Source organism: Barbus barbus (genome assembly GCF_936440315.1).
Source record: "Barbus barbus genome assembly, chromosome: 9".
Lineage (NCBI taxonomy): Eukaryota > Metazoa > Chordata > Actinopteri > Cypriniformes > Cyprinidae > Barbus > Barbus barbus.
Genome location: NC_136737.1, coordinates 27651751 through 27664239, shown reverse-complemented (window position 1 = coordinate 27664239; position 12489 = coordinate 27651751). Strand labels below are relative to the sequence as shown.

Here is a 12489-nt window from a genome sequence, read left to right as displayed (position 1 = left end):
GGCAACTAGTAGTAATTAAAAAAAAAAAAATATATATATATATTATTTTATTTTATTTAACATTTTTTAATGGTTTTAGTTACTTAATTATAACACTGTTCCTACACTTTAAATATAATTTCACCCACTTAACATAACAAATTTAAAGCAGAAACTGAACTTAAGCATTTAAGTATGATCAAATTTTTTTTTTTGTTCATTAAAATGATAATAACCTGACATAAATGCTTTTATACCTAAAGTTATGCAGACATCTAATGACTAATGTTTCAGTTGAAACTCTTTGAGTTTGTGTGTGTGTGTGTAAAATTAAGGCCAAAACTTTTTATAAGCTAATAAAACCTGAAGTCTATGTTTTAATAATAAACTCGTAAAGAAATGCTGTTGTTTTTTTTTCTAAGTGAACTGGTGCTGTTGTAGGGGACTCTTTTGTTTGTTCATTTCACTGCTGCGTTGGATAGCGTCTGGCAAAGGGAAACTCTTGAACCATGAATGCCTCCGACTCCTGGAGTGTGTCAGGCTTCGTCTTTTGTTTATGAAAGTTAACAAGAAAAAACTTAAATCAGACAAAACCAAATTTAGGACGGAGCTTTTAGGTACAGATTTAAGAGGTTGTTAAGGCTGATTGCGCTTGCAAAGACAAAGCAGTTCATATGAAGGAATTTTATATAGATGGATAAAAGGGGACAGTGATCTTTGACATTGACCGAGTGCAAGTTGGACATGTAAAGGTTTTTTTTTTTTATTAGTAAGTTTAGTACTTTTTCGTTAGTGTTTAAATCATGGATTTCTGTTTTTATTTTATTTTTTATTATTTATAAATGCAGTATGCATAGGCATGTGCATATAGTGTGGAACACAAACTATATTTTTGTAAATGCCTATATTTATTTTGTTTTATCAAATTGGCAAGTGGTTATGAATGAATACCAGAACCTATTGAAGGCAAATCTAGATTTCTTTGTGAAAACAAATGAAGCTTCAGTCTGAATCTGAGATGAGCCTCTAAAACCCAAATGTCAGGATTAGATTGAATAAATGGCCGTCGATGAGCATAAGACCCTGGCCAAGATATGTATTTGTACAGAAGGTTCCCAACTTCAGCGTTGAAACTGTATTTCCCAGCTTGCCAAGTTCAGCCCTTGATATCCAGCACAACACATTAATTCCAGCCTGATAAAAGATTGTCAAATCCTTTTTTATTGCTAGTTGGCATTTGTATGAGAGTACGAAATTGTGGATTAGCTTCCCACGGAAAGGGTTTGGCCTGGGGGAAGGGTCCGAGCAGTTGTCTCAACTGGACATGTTGCCTGTTATTACTGAAAAGATTGTATTTTTTGTTACTCTGGACCAAAAGTGAACTTTAAATTTAATTCAGTTTATTTTAAATCAACCTGGTTTTACACAAACTATACAAATCTGACTCAATTAATCTCTGAGCATATTGGTATCAGTCAATCAAATTATCTGTTAAGCAGATTTAAAGATGAGATATTTATTCGATTTCATTGCTATGTTTACATGGAACACAAATATACGTATTTTCTTATGTATAATTTGATATTTGATACTTGATTTTGTTTGAAGCATTTAAGTATCTAGATTGGAGCTTAACAATATCGGTTTCCATTACTAATTTGCACAAAACTTTTGCATTATTTTATAAATGTCGATGCAAAATGACGCGTTTTTATTAACCGATGTTATGCTAAACTAAAACGTCTTTTTTTTTTTTTTTCTCCTCTCACTATAAATCATGGTGTCGGATGTTGCTAGGTTTACGTAGATCATAGCCGCAGCACTAACCAGGGCTCGACAATAAGGACTGCCCGATGGCCCAGGGCCAGTGTGAAAGACTGGAATAGAATAGGATTTTATATGAATGTTTCTGAGGGGAACTGTTTTTAGAAATGGCGTTTTCTTTTCATTTGGTCTCCGTATAATGCAATTCAAAAAAACACATTTTGAACCATAACACATCTATTATGCCTTTGTATCGAAGTACAAAATATTAGGCCAAAAAATCCCATCACATTTATGACCAAGCATTCCCAATGCCATAATTTTATGGTCTTGTTCATAATAAACTTGTGTGCATACTTCAGGTATGCTTAATGAATGGAAACCGAAATAACCATCCTGTACTGTTGTATCGAGTTAGATACTTTTGTTTGGCTGCACACCAGTTTAATAGGGCCTTTGCATAAACTTTGTACAAAGAACTAAAGCCTTGCATTCCTTCAGTCGATCCGAAGTATTACTGTCAGAGAAAATAAACTGTTTGGTAAAATGGATGGTCTTTGTTTCAAGTGTTTTGTGTTTGTGTCTGCAGGACTCCAGAACAGTGTCCCAGTGTGGTTTCTCTGCTGTCTGAGAGCTACAATCCTCACGTCCGCTGCGGCGCTGCAATGGCTCTGGGCATCTGTTGTGCTGGCACTGGGAACAAAGTGAGTTTTGATGTATACTGTATCTGTACTCAGTACTCTTAGTCGGTTTCATTGAATTAGCTTGTTAATACATTTAATAATTAAAAAAAAAAAAATTTAAGTTTGTTACAGAAATTCAGTACCATTAAAAAAAAAAAAAAGCTTTTATTTTACAAGATAAAAATTAATTCAAATATTAAAATAAATGTAAACAATGGAATGAACAGTAGATGACGTGGACTTTTAAACCGCTTTCATCTAGGTTAATAATCAGTTAAAATATACCTGCTGTGTGTAGATATTTCGGAAACATTTTAAAATAAGGTTCTATATTTAACGCATTAACTAGTATTAACTATGACGAATACAGTTAATGTAGTGTATTAATTGTTGTTAATTAGTTAATAAAAATGCAGATGTTCATTGTTAGTCCGTGGTAGCTCAGGTCCATTTAATAATTTTAATAGATACAACTTTTGATTTTAATATTAACTAAGATTAATAAGTGCTTTTAGAAGTATTTTTCATTGTTAGTTTACGTTAACCGTGGTTAACTAATATTAACAAAAGGAACCTTATTGTAAAATGTTACCAATATTAGTTTAATAAATTTTTTGTTTATAACTAATAATTGAAATGTTAATTTATGCAACTTAAAATGTAGGAAATTAACATTAAGCTAGATTTATAAATGCTGTTAAATTTTTATACGAGTCACGAGCACAAATCGGACTTTCAATATAACGATGTCAAAAGTTATTACAACGTCAGATTTATTTATTTGTGTAACGTTTTTCACAGCATTCTTTCAAAGCAACTTTACAAAAACTCATGAGTTTAATGTATAGAATATTATAATTTCTTCATGCCTTATTCGCATTTAGTAGATTAGAGCTGGACATGTTATAGCTTGTGACAATATATTTATATGATATGCATATATTGTATATGTATTGGGGATGCACGATATTATCGGACTGATATCGGAATCGGCCGATAATGGCTTTAAATGTAAATATCGGCATCGGCCTGATATGAAAAATTATGCCGATATGATGAAGAATCCGTTAACTCACGTGCTCGGGGTGTGCTAGTAATAAGATCATGTCAGCAGTCTGGCTCATTCTTGAAGCAAAGTTTTGTCTGAATGATGATTCGATTCACTGTTTTGGATCGCTTTTAATCTGTGAAAGCAGTACAGAATGATGTTCGGTGTGTGACAGACTAGAGTAAACAGTAATAGCACGTGTAGAGGCAGCAGCGACAGCCTCCCCCGGGTCCTAATGCCCGCTCGGTAAGGAGGCGCTGTTGAAACTATAGCTTACATGAGAAAAATCTCAAACATTAAATCAATTATTTTATATACTGATTTATTCATCAGTGTGTAATATTTTTTATTTAAACAAATCATAAGCTCTAAAAAAGTTTCAGAATTTTTACAACTCTTTTGCCTTAGACCAGAGGTCCCCAACCACCGGGTCGCGACCCACTACCGGTCCGTGGAAGAATTCCTACCGGGTCGTGAGAAATTTCTGGGGAAAATGTGTATAGATATGATCGCTCTGTTATTTATTGTGCGTAAATGATTTTTCTAATTATTCTGTATTTTCGTTGTATGCGATTAATATCGAGTAGCAATTTCACGATTTCATGTTAAATTAGTAAATAAAAGATTGCTCTGATCTGTCATGGCTAGGGCTTTAAACGGATCGCAGTTGATCCGTGATATACGGACCAGGTCCAGACCCCACCATTCGGCATGTGATTCACAGATTAATTTGCCAATTTACACATTCAAGCTATTTAAAACCACAAGAAGAAGAAATGAAACAGAACTCAATTCGTTACTTGCACGCTGTACTGGCACACACCTGAAGCATAGAGACGTGTTTCAGACAGCGCGGCATACCAATTTGATTATACTTGAAATATAGAGACGAATATACTTCAACGTGCTGATAACAGTATAAATGAATAGACCTGTTTTAAAGACCATCCACAACAACAATAGTTTTTTTAAAACTGTAACCGGTTCATGATGTAAAAAAGGTTGGAGACCTTAAAATAAAATGTTAGGGTTAACACTGCATAGAGCCCTGCACGGGCCTCAAATTTAGGCCCTAGCCCGGGCTTGGCCCGAGATGCTCAGGCCCTAGCCCAGCCCGTGTCCCACAGCTTATCAGAATTACTGGCCCGAGCCCATCTTTTTTTCCCCCTTCTCCCAAAACGGCTCATGTTTCAGCTATTAAAATAGTTCAGTTTTGTATGTAATTGCAAAGTGATTTATATCTTTTTTTTTTATGTTTTTAAGGTAATTTTTTTGTTCGGTAAACAAGTTTTTTCCTTTCTTAAAGTAACGACCAAGCAGCCAGCAGCCAGCAGCAGACCGGCAGGCTGATCATAGCATGTTTGATCAATTTAGCCTTCTCAAGTCCTCACGACTTGCCTAAAATAAAATCTACAGATATACTAAAACAGTTCAAGCATATAACAGTGTTTAAACGTTAAACCTAGATAAATGTGCGCTGTATCAATAGTTTGTGCAGAGAGTGGAAACTAAAGCGCAGGACATGGAGGCACCATCGCAATCAATTGCATTTTTTTCAATGGAAACAACTTAAAATAGGCCTACGCCGTCATTTTTGCTCATAAATGTAAGAGTAATACATCATTCTGAACTGTAAAGGGTCTACTTTTATTTGTGTGCATTCACAATATCAACAAAACGCTCTTAATAAAATAAAGAAAACGATGCGCTTTCTGCCGTCTCGTCTTGAACAGGAGCGCTTGAATTCACAAAAAGAATCGAAAGTCCTCACAGACATGATAAATATATCTATAGAAAGCTTCAAATGACTACTTAACGAAATAAAATAAAAAACAAACTTTCATTTTAATCATAATCCGTGAAGGATTATGAGGCCTGGCCCGTGTCTGAACTATGACGTGAAAATTGGTCCGAAGCCCAGCCCTAGGGACGTAAAAAAGTCGCGCTCTAACACTGCATCCTTCTGGGGCAAAAAAAATACAGCGATTTGATATATATATATATATATATATATATATATATATATATATATATATATATATATATATATATATATCCCCAATTGTAAGTCTGCCAAATGACTAAATGTGTGTATATATATATATATTTCAAAGCTTCAATGTGCTGTCAAAAAACCTTCATTATTGTTTATTTAATACTCTAATCTTGTGGACTATATGTAAAGATCTTTTATGGAAAATATCTTACTCAGGACAGTACTAAATAAAAAATAACATGCATTTTGTATGATCTCTCTTATTTTGGTAAACTTATCCACATTTTCACAGATTCTGCAAGGGGTTATATATATATATATATATATATATAAATAAATAAACATACTGACGTCAAAACCGAATCCATTACACCCCTATCATGCAGTCTTTCTTTCTCTGTGGCTGGTGAATCATAAGTAGACAAATTAACATGGCTACTTCCCTTCTGTATTTTCAGGTCTGCCATATTACTATTCCTCAAAGTCAAAGATGATTAGATATTTGGGAATGTGATGAATTTGTGGTTTTGGCTAAACCATTCAGCATGCTGCATCAGGATATGCTTCTGTTTTTCCATAATCATAATTCATATGCTTCCATTGATTTCCTTCAACAGGAAGCAATCAATCTCCTGGAGCCCATGACCAATGACCCGGTGAATTACGTAAGACAGGGCGCGCTGATCGCCTCGGCTTTGATCATGATCCAGCAGACGGAGGTCACCTGTCCAAAGGTAAGGGGAATGTGTGACTTTGGGTGGTTCGGGTTAATTATTTGGCTCTTGGGATTCGTAAGTGTTAAAAAAAGAAGAGTTTTTCAGTCCTTGCCTGATTTCAATATGTGGCACAAAGCTACAAAATCACGTTAAATGTTTAATATCCATTCGGTGGATCGCACCAATGAGGTTCCAGATTAATGGATGCACATTAGCTAGAGGAAGTTTTTGTGTGCTTGAGAGACTACACAGGCTGAAAATGAACAATAGTCTGTCATTTTACTCTTTATTATAGATTCAAGTACGCACCTAAAGTCATAAATATTCACATTTATAATATCAGACTGTCGAATCATTTCTACAGTGTGGTTGTGTATTCACAGTACATTTGGTTGTTTCTTGGGATGATTTTCCTTCGGTTTTACCACATAATTATTACTGGGCTGTGAATTTTGTGGCCACAAAGTAAAATTAATTTGAAATCCCTGTTTTATGGTCTAATAAAAGGCTGGAGTTGTAATAATGGCAATCATTTGTTAAATATCCCTTCCGGGCAGACTTTAATTCATGCTAGCCACATGTTTTATGAGCCTGGCCTTAAATTTGGGGAGAGAAAGCAGAGTATGATTCTCATGAATGCCTGAGAACAGATTTCATTTAATCATGTGGTTACCTCTGAACCAGAATCTAAATGTTTCTTTAATATTTTGGAAAACAAATTAAGTAATTTTGCACATGAATCTGTATTGACCTTGTCAAATCCCTGAGAAACCATCTTTTAAATTATGGCATAAGAAACATTTCAAACAAGGTAAGTTTCGATTTCACATCTTGGATATTTCTGGTATGTTGTTTCTCGTTCATTGTTTTAATTTAAAACCACAGTTGTCGTATGTCAGAGATTAGCTGTACATTGGCTCTTTGTTTCCATAGGTGAACCAGTATCGACAGCTCTACTCAAAGGTGATCAATGACAAGCACGATGACGTGATGGCCAAATTTGGGGCCATCCTGGCTCAGGGCATCCTGGATGCAGGTCAGTACCAGATGCACATGCATATTTCAAATTCAAAATAAATTCAAATTCAAATTTTATTTGACATATACATACATACATACATAGTACGACATGTAGTGAAATGTATTGTACGACTGTCCAACAAATTGTCCAACAAAATTAAGAAAACCTCAAGTTTACAAAAATACAAATAGAAAATAAGTACAGTAAACATATATATATATATATATATATATATATATATATATATATATATATATATATATATATATATATATATATATATATATATATATAGAAATAAACTAGCAATAAAATAGAATAAAATAAAAATAGATATTAGAATAAAAATAGAATATGATTCTATATAGATTATATAAAAGTAAAGTGTATGTCAGTGATAAAGTGTCCGTGTGCTGTGCAGTAAAGTGTATAAGTGAGTAAAAGGAATACTAAAGACAAATGGTATGTAAATCCCACTCATTTATCCTTACGTAACCTTCTACAACTGAGACTGACATTAGTGCAGATTGTAGTTGAAATTGTGAAAGTGTGGGGTGATGTGATTAGAGTGGAGAGAGGTTAAGACTCCGAATGGCCTGCGGGAAGAAGCTCCTCCTCATTCTCTCTGTGTTCGCCTTCATGGAGCGGAAGCGCCTCCCTGAACGCAGCAGAGAAAAGAGTCCATTGTTGGGATGGCTGAGGTCCTTCACTATCTTCCTGGCCCTGGTCAGGCACCGCTTGCTGTAGATGTCCTGCAGGTTAGGGAGCTCGGTGTGAATGGTACGTTCCGCTGAACGCACCACCCTCTGGAGGGCTCGTCTGTCCTGCATAGTGCAGTTTCCGAACCAGGAAGTGATGCTGCCCGTCAGGACGCTCTCGATGGTGCAGGTGTAAAAAGTCTTAAGCACCCGAGAGGGAAGTCTAAAGTCCCTTAAGCGTCTCAGATGGTACAGACGCTGCCTGGCCTTCTTCACCAGGGTGCTGGTATGACAGGACCAAGTCAAGTCCTGCGTGATGTGGACACCCAGGTATCTGAAGCTGTCCACTCTCTCCACTGGAGTCCCGCTGATCGTGATCGGCTGGTATGACCGCTCCTGCTTCGTACTGAAGTCCACTATCAGCTCCTTAGTTTTGCTGATGTTCAGGTGTAGACTATTCACCTGGCACCAACTCTCCAGGTTCTTAATCTCCTGTATGTAGGCCGTCTCGTCGTTGTCTGAGATCAGGCCCAACACAACAGTGTCATCAGCAAACTTGATGATGGTGGTGGAGTTGGAAGTGGCCACACAGTCATAAGTGTACAGTGAGTACAGCAGGGGGCTCAGAACACAACCTTGAGGGGCTCCAGTACTTAGCGTGATGGAGGATGAGGTGTGTTTACCCATCCGTACGGCTTGCTGTCTGTCCTTCAGGAAGCTGGAGATCCATTGGCACAAGTATGTACTGAGACCAAGGACCTTCAACTTGGAGGTGAGTGTGGAGGGAATTATGGTGTTAAACGCTGAACTGTAGTCCACAAACAGCATTTTTACATAATTCCCTTTTCTGCAGTCCAGGTGACGTGGTGTGGAGGAGGTGTGAGATGGCATCCTCCGTGGAGCGGTTATGTCTGTATGCAAACTGTAGTGGATCCAGTGTGTCTGGTAGTGATGCAATGATGAAGTCTCTGACCAGTCTCTCAAAGCACTTCATCACCACTGATGTGAGGGCTACAGGGCGATAGTCGTTTAGGCAGGTGGGCTGGGGTTTCTTGGGGACAGGAACAATGGTGGACTGCTTAAAGCATGAGGGGACTGTAGACTGTTCCAGGGAGAGGTTGAAGATCACAGTGAACACCGGTGCTAGCTGGTCAGTGCAGGCCTTCAGAACCCGACCTGTGATGCCATCTGGTCCTGCTGCCTTCCTGATGTTCACTCTCCTGAATGCCCTCCTCACGTCATGCTCCGTGATGGTGAACACGTTGTCCTCACCGGCTTTCTCAGCGTGCATGCGGTTAGCACTGCTAGCGCCGCTAGCGTGATTAGCTGCAGCCTCGAAGCGAGCATAAAAAGTGTTCAGCTCGTCAGCCAGAGAAGCGTCCGCATTCCCCGATCTGGAGGGTGGTGTTTTATAGTCCGTGATGGTTCTAAGTCCCTGCCACAAGCTCCTAGAGCCGCCATGTTGGAATTGCGACTCTAGTTTCCTCCCGTAGCGCTGCTTCGCCTCCTTCACCGCTCTGCGCACGCTGTAAGATGCAGCCTTGTAGTCATCCATGTTCCCGGTGATGAGCCCTGTGTTGTAGGCAGCGGAGCGGGATCTCAGGGCGTTGCGGATGGTTTTATCCACCCACGGCTTCTGGTTGGGAAACGTCCTGATGATGGTTTTCTGCACCGTATCATCCATTAGTTTCTCTATAAATCCCACAACCGCTTCCGTAAACAAGCTGATGTCATCAGAGCTACGCCGGAACATGTCCCAGTCTGCGTCATCTAACGCGTCCTGCAGAGCGGCCACCGATTGGTCCGTCCAGCGTAGGAACTCCCTCTGCACCGGGGCTTCCTGTTTCAGCCTCTGTTTGTTTGCATGAGGAAAATGGCGGCATGGTCCGATTTCCCAAACGGTGGTTGTGACTGTGCCTTGTAGCTGTTCTTGTATGGGGTGTAACAGTGATCTAATGTCCTTTCGCCCCTGGTGGGGCAGCCGATTTAAAAAAAAAAAATTTAAAATAAAAAAAAAAAGTTTATATTAAATATTTATATCAATATCATATATAAATATATACATGCAAATAATTTCTAAATATATACTGTGTGTGTCTTTTTATATATATATACATACACAAATTGTTGAATAAAGTAGATTTTTCTGTTTTCTTTGCACACAAAGTATTCTCGTAGCTTTGTAAAATTACGGTTGAACCACTGATGTTACATGGATTATTTTAACGATGTCCTTGCTACGTTTCTGAGCCTTGATCGTGTAAGGATCCTTGCTGTCTATGGGAGCGTCAGAGAGCTCTCAGATTTCATCAAAAATATCTTAATTTGTGTTCTGAAGATGAACGAAGATCTTACAGGTTTGGAATGACATGAGGATGAGTAATTAATGACAGAATTTTCACTTTTGGATGAATTATCCCTTTAAGTCAGCTCTAAAATATATGTATATGTGTGTATATAGATAGATAGATAGATAGATAGATAGATAGATAGATAGATATTGCCAATTTTGCTTTTGTTTCTGGGTTAATGTGCTTTGTAGAGTCTTCTCAAATAACTGAATGGATGGGTGTTCTGTGCTAAATGTGAGGGTGAAAATAACAAACCTTTTGTATGCATGTCAGGGCAGGTAAGTCTATTTAAGATAAAATGCTGATAGGATTGTGACAAGAATGTGGCATGCGAAACAAGATAGCTCCACATCTTCATGCCACTACAAGCAAATATCATTCACTATGTCCCAGGGGTGCTTGCCTATTAATATTGAACGAATGCTTCGACCTTCAAGATGCTCTTGCCCCCAGCTTCCCAAATATCAGCTTGTGTACAAACCCAGTACAGGTTAGTCGAGAGAGTATTTCACATGGAGTGTTGTTTTTGCCCACAGTAATTGAATTTAGGACATGCTGGGACGGTGTTGCATCCTAATTATTTGTATTACAGTTGGGCGACAGTTTTTCAATATGGGGGATTTCAAGGTTTCAATAAGGGGTCCATGCATGAACACTTAATTTAAATTTATAAAAACATTCCTACACCGTGACAAGCTGCCTTCCTGTCTACAGCATACAATGTCAGCTTAAACAATATGCACTACTACATAGGCAGCAACTCCATGTGCTACACAAATAGTGCACATCGCGGAAAGCATACAGGAGAATCAACTCTCATTTGATTTCAGTATACTTTGACATTAGCATGTTGCTAAGCTAATGCTGGAGTATTTCAGTAAGCATAAAAATACACAGCGTACACAAATGTTCAAGTTTGATATTAGCATTATTAATGTAACATGAAAATGATTCAGTAAGCAAAAAAAAAAACTAAGTGTTAAACTAATGTCACAATAATTCAATAGGCATAAAAATACACATTTCTCAAATTTTGGATTTTGATATCGGCACTTTGGTAAGCTAACATCGTAACAGTCCAGTGAGCATAACATAGCACATACAAATATTTGGGATTGATTTTAGCATATGGCTAAGCTAACGAAAGTACTTTGATAAACTAAAACGGGACACCACAAACAAATATTGAGTAATTAACTTTTTTTATTGATAGTTTTTGGTGTTGTATGAGTGATTCATGTTTACTTTTTTCCCTGCTTGTTCCACCACATCGAAAGGATTTCAGTATGTCCCAGTGTATTGTGGGATTGTTGCTTTAAAATGTATCCAAACATAGGTATCGTTTAACAAGTATGCTGCTTAGTTTATGGAAGAGCCTTTGTGTCAAGGACATGCCTATGATGCCTTAAAACGCTGCCTATGTAGGCACCTCGCTAGGTTTTATAAAAAAATGCACTAGTACCAAGGGACTGCTGAAAGCTCTTGAAGCTAATTGAAAATGGCAAGTTCTCTTGAAATTATGCATGAATAACATTTTGAAGTCTTCTTTTATTCTTGCTTGTTTCATGGCCTGGTTTGGTAGAGAGTTTGAACACTTAGCATGATTTAAGTCACTGCAGTCAAAACAAACAATATAGGCCGTAATTTCCCTATGCAGTTCCAGTAGATGCCAACAGGAAACTGGCAGTCTGATAATTTAATGGGCTGTGACAGAAGTATGCTATTGTCTGCGATGCCTTACATTCTGAGCCAGATTGATATTCTAAACTGATGATACAAAACCTCTATCCATTCATCTTCTTTAAAAATGCATTGTTAATGGACACATCCACACCTCTTTCCGGCCTGGCACTCATCCCTCACTCCTGTTATTGTCTGCTCGTCAGGCAGTTTGAAGGTGGAGTCTTTGGCCTTGACCTTCACATCATCTCCTATTAATATCCCATTCCTGTATCAGCATCAAATTTGTGAGTGAGTGTGAGTGAAGTGAAGTGACATTCAGCCAAGTATGGTGACCCATACTCGGAATTCGTGCTCTGCATTTAACCCATCCAACATGCACACACACACAGCAGTGAACACACACACACCGTGAACATACACCCGGAGCAGTGGGCAGCCATTTTATGCTGCAGCGCCCGGGGAGCAGTTGGGGGTTTGCCTTGCTCAAGGGCACCTCAGTCGTGGTATTGAGGGTGGAGAGAGCGCTGGACATTCACTCCCCCCACCTACA

At 38.0% G+C, this 12489-nt stretch overlaps 1 protein-coding gene across 1 annotated transcript in view; it reads left to right on the top strand.

The window, feature by feature from the left end:
- The window catches only part of LOC306875492 (26S proteasome non-ATPase regulatory subunit 1), a 42447-nt gene that overhangs the window by 22527 nt on the left and 7431 nt on the right, over positions 1–12489 (top strand). The window contains exons 18-20 of the mRNA XM_079426111.1: positions 2333–2447; positions 6088–6204; positions 7120–7222. Coding sequence (XP_079282237.1) covers positions 2333–2447; positions 6088–6204; positions 7120–7222 — 335 coding nt within the window. The remainder of the gene's footprint in view (positions 1–2332; positions 2448–6087; positions 6205–7119; positions 7223–12489) is intronic.